Consider the following 17,860-nt stretch of genomic DNA (forward strand, 5'->3'; position numbering starts at 1 on the left):
ACCATCGATCCCTAAAGCGTTCGTAATAAGCCGTGTGTATTAGGTGGAACGTTCGAGTGAAGATCTCTGAGTTCCGAGTCCATCTCTGCGTAAATTAACAGATCTGCACTAGAAGGTAAGAAAATTCGTGTTAATTGTTAAAGTATTTCTAGAACAAAAAGGACCCGTGTTTGTAAAGATCATTTCACAGTGTTGAATAACGACAAGTCACTGTTATGATATCGCACCAATGTGGTTCGTACGCTTTTTAATGATTTTATTAATTGGCAAATTCAGATGTAATGGCTGTTTTATGTCTTCCCCGAGGCGATTTTGTGGAGGCACTTCGGAACACAAGTCGATCACGTCACTGTCAGTGTCGTTTCTAGAATGTATACTATCAGCCATATAAATTACAGCCATCGCTACCTGTCATTATGAACACGATCACTACTATTAAAAGCGTCCGTTGCGGTTGCCATGACAGCGGAATGGCGGAACATATCTCGCCGCGTTCGAACGACAGCTCTGCCTTAGAAGCTTGTTTAGCCGACAAACACAGTGACTGCACTTCTATTATATAGTATCACTGAACCGTGTGTGTATACTTAGACGGCTGTGTATTCGACAGCTTCTGTTACGCGTTAAAATCATTAGCTAGGTAGCTGGTTGTTGTCACAACATCACGTCTGTTTGTCTGTAATTGCGTGTATTTCTATTGTGGATTAAATTGGCAGGCTTATTCACATTAGGCAACACAAATGAGGAGATTATGAAGTCGATATTTTTTGTTATGTCTGTACAGAGTCTCGATTAATACAACGCTACCACTTGTTCTTTGCACATAGTAACGGTGCCACGTGATATAAATGATATATATATATATCTGTTAAATTAAGAGATCAAAATAGTTATGATAACGTTCACTCCGTTTGTCTTGTTAAATCGTGGAAGTGTTGCACACTGTTGGAAAGTCACGCTAACTGATAAAATGAAGTAGCCTAAAAGGCATGAACTTTGAGGTCAAATGGTGAATTGCATTTAATTACACACTTTTTCTTCACCGAGTGCGTTAAAAAGAAGTTCGATTGTTCAAACATAAGAACCGTGACATAAACTGGGCGTATAGAGCCGCTATGAGGTCTATATTCGACACCTGGCTACTGACTCGGTCATGGCGGAAGGCAGAATACAATTGGGTACAAAACTTGGTAATAGCTCACTCTGATCATGTGTCTGAGTACGTTAGAAGCTGCCAACATCACTGGAATACACCGTAAAATACTCAAACAAAAAGCTACAATATGCGGAAAACAAATTTGCTGTGATTTAATACCCCTCAAGTTACCGTTGATTTGGAATGTATTCTAAACATTCATCAATGCATGAAGCTAAAAGAATAGTTCCATGGATAGGGGTACCTAAGTGTGACTAAGGTACCTGCATATATCTAGAAACATTACGTCTGTAGGTCCATGGTAGCTGCAAGACAACACAATCCTATGTCCAGTCAAAATAAAATTACACATAAATAAGGTGACCAACAGTGGAATAATCATAATATTTATGTCATTGTCACTGTACAATTATGTGAATATGACCCCATCGTTAACTGGACGCATTCATGTACGGATTGTATAATGGCGATTCATTTCTGTTGTAAGTGGGAGTTTTGTATTTGGATCACACTTCGACACTTTGCAACGTACTCTGCTAATGACAATGCAACAGATGAGTGAAACCTTCACAAATGTATTTCATTGCTAGTAATATTATTGTCAGTAACTAGTTTGTCACTATTGATATAAAGTTTATTAAAATTTGCTTAGTGATATGGTGATAACTACTTTAATGAAATCAAATCCTCATTTGGGATTTAAATAAAGATAAAATATAGTTTAAACAAACATATTGCCGAAGAAATAAAGGTAGAATTATGTGGTAAATTTGTCTGTATGGCTAGCAGTGTCACTTCTTAAATAAAAGCACTTGAAAATGTATTTACTGAGATTCGTTAGACTGTGTTATCATCTGTTATCATGATGTTGATAGGATTTTCTGTATCTGTTTTAATTGTCGTCTTAGTTTCAAAATCGCGAAATTCAATTCATAAGTTATTACATGGAACACGTAAAATTACATTCATCCTAGATTTGGTTGCCCTTACAGTAGAGACATTTTCTGTTTTCCAACTTATGTCTAATGTATCTGCCAGTGCTTCAATTTTAAGAATGTGAACACTACTTATACTGGTAAATTTAATTAGATCAGCTCTATTTAATTATTTTTTGAAAACTAAATCGAGGTATATTTTCACACCAAAGTCTTTTTCCGTTTTTTTAATTGTATTGTAAATAACTGTTATTTGTTGAATAACCTATTAATGTTGATCCCAAATTTGCATTCTATATACTCGAATGATCACTGGTATTTTACATATGTATTTTTTTAAATAAATAACGCTGTGTTTGTGGATACTAATTTTATCATTAAGAGTGTTTGTCGATCAATACATATTGTAAACATCGCCTTATAAGTGAATACATAACAACAATTGTCTTCATACTATGTAATGACGTAATAGGTTAACGGTCATACATCCTGGTACTTTTGGTGGCATTGGTAGATTTATAACAACCAATATAAAACTAAACAGAGCAGTAGCTCTGTAACTTCATTTTTATGATATATTCACTATATGGCCTGGAAGTAATTTATATTGTCTGAGGTGTGCACACTTTGGAAGTGATTTATGTTTTTCATTGAAATTGACTTCCTAAAACGTATTTGCTCTATATTTAATCTGGGGGAATGGAATGCGACTTTAAGTACTCGGATATTTGACTTTAGAGGTCATTGCTATGCCAACATATTCCAGATAAACCAAACATATATTGGATTCGACAACATATGCTTTGGGATCACTAGTATAGTAGTTACGATTCCAGTTTCATTTCCCATTGTTGTCAAAGTTGTTGTTATTTCCTTCTTGACGGTGTACAATGCAGTCGCTTTGGTTTCACAACCCCAAACAATGCCATTGAGTTGTTTTGTGAATCGGGACAACGTCATTGTGTCGCACTCAATAAGTGTCAAGTGTTCAACGACTATCACGTGATTTTCCGCGTCGATTGCTACTTGTCCTTATTGACGCTGACACTGTCACCCAATTTGTTTTATAAATACACGCGACCTGTTCAGTGGACCTGAAAATTTGCCTCCACATTCCGACGTCGTGCTTTGGACTGTAACAAATTCAATGTACACTACGGTGGATCGTGTTGTCCCAGGAGAACCTAAGACCACTGAAAGAAGTCTGGGGAGAACAAGCTTCGCTGTGCGAGTTAGGAAACCCGCCAAAACTAAAACTGAAGTTTAAAGTGAAGTTCAAATATCGTAACTTTACGTCAATGCACAGTCCCTCTGGACTGTGGTCAATGTGACTACAGTTTTCAAAAGGAATGTACCATTAATTCCTAACTGAAGATTTGCTCGTATTTCGATCTGTTTTATTGACTATAATACCGAGCCTTGGAATATGTGAGTGTAAATATTGCTGAAACTAATCTATTTCAAAATGGCGGCACGTCATTTGTGATTTGAGAGTAGTTAGCCGAGTGCAATATTGCTATTGCTAGGGTAGCCGAATGTGCCTCATTTTCGGTCAACTCGTTTAATACGTTAAATATCTGCTCGAACCTTCGTGCCCCCTTAAGCTATGTATAGAAAGTACTACTTGTAAAACACAGCTAAAACCTACACATACCTCGGAATAAAAGTTCACAAATCGGTAAAATTTGCAGCGGCTCAGGAAAACGGTGGTCGTGACGAAACTCAGAATAAACACTCATATCCATCAAATGGAAAGGGTAGATATAATAACATAAATGTTGAAGATAGAATCTGCCCAGTCTGTCACCAACAGGAAATTGAGAATGAACAACATTTCCTTCCCAAATGCAATCTATATAAGAAGCAACGAGAAAACACGATTAAAATATTAATTTAAGTCAACTCCATGACGGATGGTATTTTTTTATCAGATCTGTTAAAAAGTAAAAATAACAAAACAAATAAATTCATCCACACTTGTTTCAGAATGAGCCAATATAAAATCCTATAAAATGCCAATTGCCTCAACCAACCGAGACATAAAGAAATCAAATCATTCTTTTTTGTTTTTCTGGTTTTTATTTTTTTTTTCATCATATCACTGATGTTTTTTTCTCTTGCTGTTGTTGTTATTTTATTGTTCTCTTTACCAAGATCCCACTTACGTTTTCAATAAAGATTATTATTATTATGACATTACCCAATAGTATATTTTTTGAATCGGTCGATTGTACAGCGCATCTGCAACCAGTATATACGCATATAACATATAAATAAACAAATCCTGTTTTATCTCAGTTTCAGAGTAAGTCACAATGTCGGACGAAGCACATAGGAGAATGAATTTGGCCTTTGGCGGAGGGATATTTCTCGGAACGTACCAGTTAGGCGTCGCTAAAGCGTTTTACAATAATGGCCAGGCGTTACTGGATCACGTGGAGTGCTACAGTGGAGTATCCAGTGGCGTTATTGCTGCTGCTCTATTGCTGTTATGTCCGGATAAAATAGGGGTAGGTATCCTCTACGTGGACATTACTTAGATAGTATTACGTATGTGGCGGATGCATCGGGGAAGTGCGTTGGTTGATCGTAACCTTTTCAGTCTGTATACATAGACAATACAAAGTGCCTGGTGTCATATTATATATTTCACTTGTAATATGTACATTTATTACACTCAAACACGATCTATTTTACACCATTATGCATCCAACTGAGTTCAGAAAAAGCCATAATTAAAGCGTGGGTGTCGTCACCTGCGCATGCGTCAGATGGCCATAGCTTGTCATTGTTTACAAACAAGTGTTTACCCATAAGTCTTTGCGTTTTTAGCGTGTGTTGTTATCATCGCTTGGTACTCAATTCCCGCGCGTGCGCAGGTGACGACCCTCCCGCTTTAAATACATCAAGTGAGCATTAGGAGTGTTGATGTGCATCTTTTCAGTGTATATACAAACTATAATTTTTCATATTGATATGTACAGTTGCTTGTCAGTGATGAATAAATTATCATTCTTGGTAATTATCACACAAAATTCAAATTACAAACGTGCGAAAGTAGTCAGTCGGATAACATTACAGCATTAGATTTGCCTTAAGTCTCACAATGTGACTTCATTTTAGGATGTGGTTTACAAAATACAAACATTTGATTACCAAATACCTTCGTACATAGTGAAAAATATTTTTACTTAAAATGTTGATTACAATTAACGTTTGCTAAGGCATTCAAAAAAATTGAATCCATGATCAATCAAAGTTGGCTTTCATTTGATTGAGTGGACAGATCGCTTTGACATAATATTTCATAATATTTCCTATCTTTCCAGATACTCCTCTTTCCACAAACTACGTGAAAGCAATTTGCTGAACATTTCATCTTGAAATGTCCAGGGGTCGTGAAACGAACTGTTAGCTACACATTAAGTGTATGTTTTCTATATTTCCGGAGACGGAAGGTTATACAAGTATCCATTTCTGAGAAAATGTTATCGAAATCAAAAGACAATAATGTCATTGTACAAATACAGTAAAACGTCACTTAAAGAAATGGGCGATAATAGATTGCTACTATAGGCAAACAACTTCAATTTATTTATTTGTTTGCTGACTTATTTGTTATAAGTTGCCAACAAGAAATGTCTCCCAAAAGAAGACTAATACACGGGTCATAAACTACCATAAACTTTTTTTTCTAAATTAATGTAGAAGAGGGGAATTTGAAACTGCTTTTTCGCACCTTTCTTTGTGAAAACCTGTATCCACCCCAACACACGACGTCACTTATAGAAGAAATATGAATAAGTTTCAGCACAAAATATTCTTCTAAAACTAAAAAAAAAATGTTTTTGCAGCAAACATAGAAGTTACCATATTCATTCTGTGAAATAATGAAATGTATCGGCACGCATGCGCTCAATGATATATCACCAAAACATTATAGATCCTGTTGGGTTTTGATCAAACGAAGAACGTTTTAAGTTACGGTGATTAATATCAACAAGCAATACTAAACAAATCATTGTATTACACTTTCAAAATATCCACAATGCGCCTGTAAATGAGTATCAATAATTGAAATTCAATCATTACAGTACTGCAGGTTATACATAAACTTTTTGAATTGCGCCTTCCGCCTAACGCTGAAAACTGTGTTGTTATTTTGCCACTGGGACACAATTAACGTTTTAAAAACAGATTCGGCAATTTACTGTGACAGTTTGTAACCCACACTAGTAGTTGCGTAGTTGTTCGCAATGATCTAACGCCAATTTTGATTAAGATATCAGGATCGTACCCTCCGATTACCCACAAAACATTCGAACTCAATTTTTACTAAACACACTTATTTTAACAGGAGTACATCGCACACGCTAAGGTGCTAGCCGATGAAATCCGAAAACGAGGCGGGCTCAGCCCGGAACTGAAACCATCTCTGGCAGACAGACTCAAGAAAGTACTGGTGTCGATTTTGCCGGAGGACGCGTACCAAAAGGCGACGGGCAGGCTGTGTATCACAGCAACGCCTTTCAAAAAGATGAAACACGACTACACTATGCCGGTGTACTGGGGTGATGGCACGTCGTGGATGAGGTATGGTCTTTCCAAGGGGACTACGGCGCTGGATATTTTTAAGAAGTTGACAGTATTCCCTGAAAATAAACTACATCCTATCACAGAGTATAAAGACAACGAGTATCTAATTAATGTAAGTCCTAAGGTCTATTACCCTTTGTCCGAACACGTCACCAAAGCCGCCATCTTGTTTGTTCTGGTTGGTAGCTGGTCATGGTATAATCGTCAAAATCTGTTTAATTGAAGTGCTACAAATTTCTGAAAACAAATTGCCTGTACGAACAGACACCCATGCGTGTCGCTAATTCGCTACGAACGAGGGTACATATTGATGACGTACTAGTAATTGAATATCACGTACTCTAGAACTTGTAAATAACCCATTGTCACATTTGTGGAATGAACGTCCATCCTGGTGCATTTTCATGATAAATGGTGTCAAACTGTACGCACGCCTTATCAATCCACCTTTGAACATTAAAGCGCGGTGGTCGTCGCGCAGCGCGTGTTCGAATTTCATGTAAATAAACAATGTATTTTACACGCGTTGTATACGTCGCTATGAGTCCCATATCGAACGGGACGCGGCGCGACGACTGCCATCCTTTAAGTATGCGGGAAAACGAATGAAATAGATATACAGACAACTGAGGGAACACATTGGAATTATAACGTATGTGCCTGCGCGGGGTCACTAATTCCTAAATTTTCAAACAAATTTATGTAAGGAATAGCATGCTGCTATTTCATCAAACACATATTTACCACCGGTACCATTAATGTACTACTTTCTGGGTAAACCACAGCCAGTTGTACGTACAAATAAAATGCCTTTATATTCCATAGAATAGTATACGTTTGGTGCAACGTTGCAAATAAGTAAGCGTGCTGCCCTTTGAATTAATAAGTACGTGCCAGTATTTCAAAACGCATGCGCACTATTTCACGAAAAAAACATACTTTGTTGTGCGCGAACACGTCACGTTTTAGTTACCAATAAATCATAACCGAGTTTCTAATCTTCAGTTTAGCCTCATCTTCAATTATTATTATCGATGTTTACTTCACAGGCAATTATTGGTGCAACGTACATTCCTCTTTGGGGAGGCCCAGAATTTCCGGAATTTGATGACTTGGTAAGTTGATCGCAAACGCAATCAGGTTATAGCGTGTATTGGGCGAGTGAAGAGTAAACACTCCATTTTCAGTTCGTACCATCCAATGGTATATAATTACAGACGTCGATGCCCACATCGACGGCGATTTTTTTGTTAAATAAGATCACCGGTAGCCTGGTGGTTGTTGCATCGTACTCATGATTGTTATTTTTGAGTTCAAATTTTAACTGAGGACCCAAATGAAGTCGATTCCTACCTTGGATGAGTATATATGCCATAGGCTCAACTGGGGTGGGGGATTTCATTCAATGAACGAATGAGACTTTGCAAGAATCTTGGCTAAGGTTCGCCTGCCTGGCTGACGGCAACATAGCTTATTATATTGCCATACTGATAAGAAGATGGCCACACCGCCCTAGCATGTCGTCTTAAACGTCGTGATGGAATAAGGTTTATGTACACAGAAAACAGAATAAGAGGGACAATCACGATGGTGACATTCAAAGACGAGTCCGACTACTTTCTATGTATTTTCCTGCATCTCCGCATGCATCTTTGTATTAATGGTGGTTTTGAAAGTTATAATTACAATTTTGATTTCTTGATTAATATTTCGGCGTGTTCGCCACAATTTGAAACCGACTTTTACTTAAAAACTCACTAGTCGGTGGTGGCGCTATTTGAATGCACTTTTCTCTCGCCTCAAAGCCGACCGACAATTCCTGACCGGGTGAGTGAACATTGAATACACTCTCCCAAAATGTCCTGGAACACACAGTCATCTTGTGTAAAAGTGATAAAACAAAGAAGTAGTGCCACGTCATTTACTATCAAATATACACACATTAGGGGTGGTCCATTTCAGTAGGGGGGTGAAATTGAACACAAAAATATACAATACCAAACACAACCGAAATTACTTGCAGGAGGTAAATAAATCAACACAAATATTTTGGTGGAGGAAAACACAAAATCAATTACACACAATTTTTGACCTTGTCAGTCCTGTAGAAATAATAGTTCATCTTTAATTATAATGTGCAATGGTTTTTTTTTTATTTATTTCAGTGTTGGATGGACGCTGGCTTCACGAACAACCTTCCACGAACAGACTGTTTTTCCAACGACTACAAAACCATATCTATATCACCGTACATGGGGGATAACCTGTCCATCTGTCCAGCCAAAAACATCAACGGTGTCGAGCGCGACCCGACATTCTTCACAGGCCAACCTCTCGACTGGAGTATTTGGAACCTGACCCGAGCAAAGGACGCCCTCTACCCACAGTCAGGCGAGACGTTGCATGAATACTACGAGTACGGTTTCTTCGATACGGACAGATTCTTAAGACGTCTTGTCAGAGATTAGGCGTACATGTAGTTATGAGTGTCAAAATTATTTGTGCAATTGTACATGTATAAGTGGTTATATTCTACAAAAACGAACTAAAATACGTTTGGCACGCCATTGTGCCTGGTCGTTGTGTCATTTCATATTCCGATGTTCATCTCAGACAACAAAAGCAGCGACATGTTACATCGATGGACGATAGATATTTATTACAAAATTGTTTCACGTCTTATCAGTCAAACAAGCATTTCCAATAACAGTCGTTGAGGGCAGTCATTAGAAATTCCCTTCAAGTCCAATGGAATTATATATGTCTCGCGTATTCTCAAACATTTTTTTTTTCAAATACTGTTCACAGCCATGCTAGAGGCGCCGTCCAATATTAATCCGTCCATTGCATGAGAATTCTTTTCAATCTAAGATACGATATTCCCTTGTTATAACAACAAAAATAAATTCGCCAGGAAAGTTTCTCACCAAAGATTTTATTTGGCGTCAAAGTTAATTGCATACGTGATGTACTAAAATAGAGCGTATAAATGTATTGATTGTATATGTCTTTCTTTTTAGCATTTTTTTTTGTGAATTTAAAGGCTATTTATGATATTGCGATAGATTTTAATTTTATGTTGTGCCATGTTTTGGAAGTTTCTCAAAGGATTTGGACAGATGTCGTGAATGATCCGGGGAGGGATAATACCCTTGAACCATGGAAGGGGTGCGCTGCCAGTACCTTGTTTTACCGTTTTACAACAAATGTTTATAAATGTGTAGCAGACTATGGTCGTTTTAACATGGGTCACTATGGGTGACAACCCATTACTGTAGACTGTGTTTTTTTTGGCAAGGCTCACTATGGGGCCACAACCCGTTACAGCAGACTATGGTTCTTTTGGCAAGACTCACTATGGGGTCACAACCCATTACTGTAGACTGTGGTTCTTTTGACATGGGTCACAACCCGTTACAGCAGGCTTTTGGTATTTTGATATGGGTTCACAACCTGTTACTGCAGACTATGGTTATTGTGTTATGGGTCACAGTGGGGTCACAACCCATTAATGCAGGCTTTGGGTATTTTGGCATGGGTCACAGACCGTTACATCAAGCTTTGGGTTTTTTGATATGGATTCACAACTCGTTACTGCAGATTTTGGTTATTGTGTTATGGGTCACAGTGGAGTCACAACCTATTAATGCAGGCTTTGGGTATTTTGGCATGGGTCACAACCCGTTACAGCAGGCTTTGTGTATTTTGATATGGGTTCACAATCGTTACTGCAGATGTTAGTTATTGTGTTATGGGTCACAGTGGGGTCACAACCTATTAATGCAGGCTTTGGGTATTTTGACATGGTCACAGACCGTTACAGCAGGCTTTGGGTTTTTTGATATGGGTTCACAACTCGTTACTGCAGATTTTGGTTATTGTGCTATGGGTCACAGTGGGGTCACAACCCATTAATGCAGGCTTTGGGTATTTTGGCATGGGTCACATCCCGTTACAGCAGGCTTTGTGTATTTTGATATGGATTCACAACTCGTTACTGCAGATGTTGGTTATTGTGTTATGGGTCACAGTGGGGTCACAACCTATTAATGCAGGCTTTGGGTATTTTGGCATGGGTCACAACCCGTTACAGCAGGCTTTGTGTATTTTGATATGGATTCACAACTCGTTACTGCAGATGTTGGTTATTGTGTTATGGGTCACAGTGGGGTCACAACCTATTAATGCAGGCTTTGGGTATTTTGGCATGGGTCACAACCCGTTACAGCAGGCTTTGGGTATTTTGATATGTGTTCACAACTCGTTACTGCAGATGTTAGTTATTGTGTTATGGGTCACAGTGGGGTCACAACCTATTAATGCAGGCTTTGGGTACTTTGACATGGGTCACAACCCGTTACAGCAGGCTTTGGGTATTTTGATATGGGTTCACAACTCGTTACTGCAGATTTTGGTTATTGTGCTATGGGTCACAGTGGGGTCACAACCTATTATTGCAGGCTTTGGGTATTTTGACATGGGTCACAGACCGTTACATCAGGCTTTGGGTTTTTTGATATGGGTTCACAACTCGTTACTGCAAATTTTGGTTATTTTGTTATGGGTCACAGTGGGGTCACAACCTATTATTGCAGGCTTTGGGTATTTTGACATGGGTCACAGACCGTTACATCAGGCTTTGGGTTTTTTGATATGGGTTCACAACTCGTTACTGCAAATTTTGGTTATTTTGTTATGGGTCACAGTGGGGTCACAACCTATTATTGCAGACTGTTTTTTGGCATGGGGCATTATGGCTTACAACCCATGCTATGAACTATGGTTCTTTTGGTATGGCACTCTATGGGCACAACCCATTACTGTAGACTACGGGTTCTTTTGGCATGGATCACAACACGTTACTGCAGGCTTTGGGTATTTTGACATGGGTTACTATGGGTGACAGCCTATAGCACAGTCTATGTTTCCTTTGATATTCTCACTATAGAGCACGACCCGTCACTGTAGACTACGATTGTTTTGGTGCGGGTCACTATGGAGTCACTATGTATGTCGTCAGCTATTTTACACCCATAGGATTACACAAAACCTGTTGGCATTGTAGGGTATATTGTTAGCAATGGGATCCGAATGCTGATTGTAGACCCCTTTCCAGACCATTGAAAATGTGAACGGTTTAATAATGGACTCAGGAGAAACTCACCGTCACCCGTTGCATGTACCATTTAAAATACTGTGTCTTTATTACCAGGTGAACTCGTAATTTTTTTTTTTTTTTTTTTTTACCATTCTTGATCAAACTGTGATTTGAATAGACTGGTAACTTCTGCTGAGTACCCGATCACCCTGCCAAGATATTCGGAAATCAAAAGCTCTTGCCCTTTTTTTCATTTTCATAACAAAAATATGGATCCTCTCCTCGTCAAATAAATTATAATTGATTTTACCATCAAATCGTTTACCGAATAATCAATCTTTTTGAAAGGGTGTGCGTATTTGTCTTCACCAGTCAGTAAAAAACAAACGCTAAAGTAAGAACTTAAAAACACTGCATGTGGATAAAAATAAAAATGTCTGTGCATCTTTCATTGATCTGTTACTATCTGGGGTGAAAGGGCTCGGAATTGACGCGAGAAGTTGCTCCTAACGACCAACGGTTTGTTGATAGTTGCGCAGCGCTCGACGGGAAATATGTAAGGCTTACAAATGAAGCGATCCGCCCCTGAATGCAACCTTAGTTCACTAAGATATTGGTCCACAATAAATCGCGTTGTCACAATGATAGGCGAAGAGTGAGTTCTTTGCAATCAATTTTAAGTAGTTGGACACAAAAACCGAAGAAGAAGAAGACATACACTATACTAACAAATTGTGTCGCTGTGTAGACAGATAGACGGACGTACTGAGTGAACTTGGATCTATGCGCCAGACATCAGTGTCAGTGGACAACGATTAACGCATTGCCAAGATTCAGTCACCTCTACCGGCTGTAATCACTGGTAAGTGTCGGTAACTATTTGTTACATTGCATAAATGAAACTACCGCTATTAAAGTTATGGTGTCGACGACCACACCGCTCTCTCAACCGTGGTTACCGTCGCAGTGAGGCAGCTTAGCACATGAGGGGATTACTGTTGGAGTTTTACTGTAGCGAGGTACTGCCAAGATGCCTGGTAACTGCCGTATAACGTGTCCCGGCGTCCAGTATCATCAGTATGCTGTAATACACACATGACGACGGTGTTACAATATGATACATTTCTCTCATTACCAGCACAAATCCAAATCATCACCTAGCAACCTAGACTTTATAAACAACATTTCATAATTATTGTCTGACAAAAACACAGGGCCAGTAAATACACAGGGTGGGGGCGGTAAATCAGATTTCGTTTACGGATCATAAATTGATTTTTATAGAACATCTATGGCTGTTATTCCTGATAATTAGCCATGCATTTTTGTATATTTGACTTGACTCCCGTGGTCGAAAGTGGGTCTAATAAAACTAAAAGAGTTCTAATCCCCCTCCTTGCAACAAATATGACCCGTCCCTTGATAGTTACTACAAACCAATTACTTGACGTATGTGTAAATATTGGGTCACACACACAGAAAAGTATACAAATAAACCGTGCATGTATTTTTTAATATGGAAATGTCTTGTAACAATACAAAACATTTTATTGTACCGTTATATCAGTACTCTACACAATGGAAACACTTATGATTGACAAATGGTCATGTACGTAGAGGATAGGTGCGAGTGATTGTCAACAAGTATACGACTATGAATGCACTGCCTGTTGCTAAATAAACTCTATTCCATGTCATAGAAATCACTCAATAGATAGGTATATCTCATCATGGTCTTCCGTTTGAACTTAAACTAATAATGCACAATGAGAAAAAACAACAAACCGTTGTGTTTTTGCAGTCTTTGCACTCTTTTCAGTCATAATAATGAAAAGAAATCGTGATAATCCGTCACCGTTGCACTCTGGACCTAACTGTTTTTTTTCTAAAGGACGTTTAACCCCGCATCGCCCTCACAAAGCGCGGTGTCATTCTTGTCCCATTATTCTCGTGTTATGGCCGTAACAACGGCTGAAACCCGGCCAGTAAAAACGCTTTAATGAATAAAACCTTATCAGCTTATGGAAACAAACCCCTTTAAATGTGTTGTTTTTGTAATTTGTTTCCTTCGGTGTATTTTTATTGAGTACCATGATTCGCATCGGCTCATATTGGGGGATCCATTCATCGCCAACACCGCGTGACAGGCAGGCCTCGATATACCTTTACGCCTTAGATACGACGCGTACATGTGTGTCTCTGTTATGAAGAGAGCTTCGTCTCCCAGTAAAACAACGGTTTATATACACACTCTCTCTTTCTTTCTCTGTGTCACGCCTGTACGTATATACATATTGTATCTTTTGGGATTGGCTGTTTATAGTTCGGTAACAAGCTGAGAACCCCACTAGCAAGCTGAGAACCCCACTAGCGGACGCCGAGCGAGGACCACGGACAGGTAAGGTATAGACATACTCACGAGATATTTTGTTGCTATGTCACGATGAAAACTCAGACAGACATAGCGGACAGTTGTAGCCTGCAATGTTTTCGCTTTGTCGCGGTCTTCTTGTGGAGTATTTAAACCAATCATTTGCATTAATATTAATAACGATACATATATTGTTTAAACTTAATAATTTGAATGGTCGGTTTGAATTGAAGGTGATTTTGATGTCGTCTTTTTATTTCGCTTTTGATTCATACGTAATGTAATTTGGTTCATACAGCACACTAACTGTGCGGTGTGCCAAGAAGACGTATGGAAGTGATTGAGTCAAACATAGACGAACTTGAAAATAAAGGACTAAGTCTATATCACATACGCGCCAATTTGTAAATATGTTTAAACTTTTAGTCGCATGCATTATTGTTGTTCGCCGTTACCGAACAAGTGTTTATCTAATCTGACTATTCAGCGTTGTACGTGGGTAACACGCAATATCAACAATCACACCCTTGTATCTATAGAATCCCCGGTGTAGAAAATAACTTCATGGTGCTCCAGTGATCATGTTTCAATTTGGTATGAAAGTGGGGCTTTCAGTTCACTCTGTGCGTAACCATAGTCACGGCAGATTTCTGTTTCAACACTGGGATGAAATTTCACCATGCAATTTGCTGTTGTATTATACTGTACTTCAACCACAAAGTAACTTCTAACAGTAAATGCGAGTCGCGTGCTTGGTAAATTCTCGGGAAATTGATATGTATGTGAAGATATTATTGATATAAAATGGCGCCTGTCGTGGAAAGAATGAGGAAAAAATCGCCAAACGCGTTTAAGATTTTAAAATCCCCATGGAAACTTGTCAAATTGTTAGGTAGGCGGCGTATCCATAATATGTAAGTGGCAACTCTCGTTAAATTATAAGAACCAAACAGTTGTCTGTTATACGCATAAACGTGCGAACCGAACAATACATTGTCACCTGTGAAGCAATATCGCATTTAAAGAGAATTATTCCAGTGCTATGTTATTGACATTGACAATGCAGCTAACAATGTAAAATAAGACTGGCCGGTACTAATTCTAAGAACACGTTGCCGTGTTTGAGACCAGCCAAGGCCAAAAGGTCCCGTCGTTTCATCACGAACAAAGATGGGAACGACGATGATAATCGGGGATTGAAGTTGAACTGTAATTCATTGATCGCCAATGGGGGAATGCAGGGCCAATACTTAAAAATAAATCACGGACTTCCACTGCCTGAACTCAAATGATCCTTCAGCCATTTGTGTTGCCCGGGCAATTCTTAACTTATCGGGAACATACCCGCAGACATGGTACACTTCTGTGCAGCCTTCCAAATTGAGTCCATCCACCACTCAGTGGAGATGTAAGACCGAATTCTGTATAAACACAACTTTGCGCCCGAACATTGATAGTTATACTGGTAATTATTATACACATTGTTGTAAATATGATGTTCCACCTTGTAACATTATGTTTCAGTGAAACGATGTTTTTTTTTTTGCGCAAAAGATTATCTAAACAATTATATAATTCGCGTGTATTCATAAAGCGGAGGAATAGTAGGCCTGGTTCCGAGGATCCCGGTACTTCAAGGTTCATTGGAACGTGCCGCATTACGCGAACCCCTATATGGAGATCCTATGGTATCCTCTCCACCTGAGACCAACATTCATTGGTTCGGGGTAACATCCATGACTACAATGACACGGCTATATTGGAACTCTACAATTTCTATCTGAGTGCATCTACCATAGAATTGTATAACCTATTTCGAAATGTTCTCTTAATCATCGGAGATTACATATAACGAACATCGCTGAGAACGGGCTTTAATATTATTGTGTAAGAACAGGTGTCCGTCACCAAGACATCGTGAATTAGCGCCAATGCAATTCCATCAGTTAATTGTTTACTTTTCACAAACGAATACGCCTACTGTTAATATAGCAGTTTTGTCAGTGTGTCTCAAGCATATCTGAAATATAATAGCAACGACAAAATAACATTCATTATTTTAGTTCGATATTCATGATAAAAACATCCTTGATTATGATTTAATAAACACGCTGTTATTGAGCTCATACTGTAAAACATGTCAATTTTGCTTATTGCTAATTCAAGTTATCGCTAATTTAAAAGTATATTTTCACAATGAGGTTTTGACACTAGAGCTAAAATAAGATCCAGTTAAATCATGCATTTAGTCAAATTCGCCTCTAAATGGTATGCAGCTATTTCGCAGTGTTTTACAGTTCCCAGAAATAAATATGCATTGGCTGGGAAATACGGACATTGTGTGCACGTGATTTGAATTAATAGTACGTACCTGTAATTAAGAACGCGTGCACGTTTGTGCAGTTTATTTCACATCTAACAATTAGACACGGGTTTAGGCTATTTCGATAAATTATAACCCAGTTGCTGAACATTCCACCAACCCAATTCAAACAATTTTATGGTGTGTATGTAATGTCGGCTTAGTATCCGCTGTCACGTGATGGCAGTGGTCGACACAAAGAACATACTACCCATTATGTTAGTGTTGAAGAATGACAATCAAACGTAACAAATCACACATAGATTAAAATGCATGCAGTAACGATGACAACAACTGACGTCGAATGGTCAGCAAATCACATCACGTGACACAACTAAATACTTTTGATAAGGGCAAAACAAATTGTTTGTCGCCCTCAGCGACCGACCGAAAAATATGGATTATCGGGTCGCGGTTTTTTTTTTTTTTTTTTTTTTTTAATAGGCTTAAATATTAAAAGCTCACCATTTTAAACAGTAAAAAGTGTTTCCTCAAAAAATTAACGATCCCGGACCGTTGTTTGGTCCCCAGGGTTCCTGGGAGGATAAGTGGCGACTTTGAACCTCGGGTTGATCTGTATTTAAATACAAAAGACTGAAAGAAACGCTTTGATTTTTGTGTTTAATATCTAGCATGCGTTTCATTGATTCCCATATACCTAGGCTATTTACGATACTCTTAGTTTTCACGAGTTTAAAAAAAAATAAAAAAATCCGACCGACCGACCCAATTTTTCAATTTTCCGACTTGAGGGCAACATAAGTTTTTTTTTTTTTTTTTTTTGCCTAAATGAGTTGCTCATCGGGCGAGGTGTGACCTAAATTCACTGTTTCCGATATAGAATGCGTCATTTTGAGAGTTTAAAAAATCTGACGGTAAAGAACAAACGCATAGTACATACATTATTTGCCTGACCGGTCCTTTATTCAACAGTCGTCTGTGAAAGAAAAGGGTGGCACGTTAAAGAACAGATATACTTTATTGTTATCACTGCGAACGTATCATTGTGGGAAAGTATGCTATTCGTACTTCTTGTGCGCATGCGCATAGTGACATGTATGCTAATGTAATGTAATATGGGTCATGGTTGTATGCACAGTCCCTCAACGTTGAGGGACTGTGTTGTATGCAACAGAACTTTGTTAGAACTGATAAATAAATGTTTAGATTTGAGTAGATTAACAGGAAACGTTGCAATTTAGCACAGAGTAACTCATAGCTGGTTATACCAACTCACCCACAATAACTACGCATAGTACATGTATGAAAATATATTAACATTACATATATTATGTATCGTTTGTAGAAAATCTAAATACGCTGTAACTTTAGTAATTGGAAT

At 38.4% G+C, this 17,860-nt stretch overlaps 1 protein-coding gene across 1 annotated transcript; it reads left to right on the forward strand.

Annotated features, from left to right (window-relative positions):
• Nucleotides 1–9,618, forward strand: LOC100374151 (patatin-like phospholipase domain-containing protein 4). The gene is made up of 5 exons (XM_002730526.3): nt 1–115; nt 4,390–4,601; nt 6,449–6,799; nt 7,737–7,802; nt 8,853–9,618. The coding sequence occupies exons 2-5, from the start codon at nt 4,407–4,409 to the stop codon at nt 9,153–9,155; spliced, it is 915 nt and encodes a 304-aa protein (XP_002730572.1). The 5' UTR covers nt 1–115; nt 4,390–4,406; the 3' UTR covers nt 9,156–9,618.
• The last annotated feature ends 8,242 nt before the right edge of the window (nt 9,619–17,860 follow it).

The sequence above is a fragment of the Saccoglossus kowalevskii genome, chromosome 9, assembly GCF_978046115.1.
Source record: "Saccoglossus kowalevskii chromosome 9, keSacKowa6.1, whole genome shotgun sequence".
Lineage (NCBI taxonomy): Eukaryota > Metazoa > Hemichordata > Enteropneusta > Harrimaniidae > Saccoglossus > Saccoglossus kowalevskii.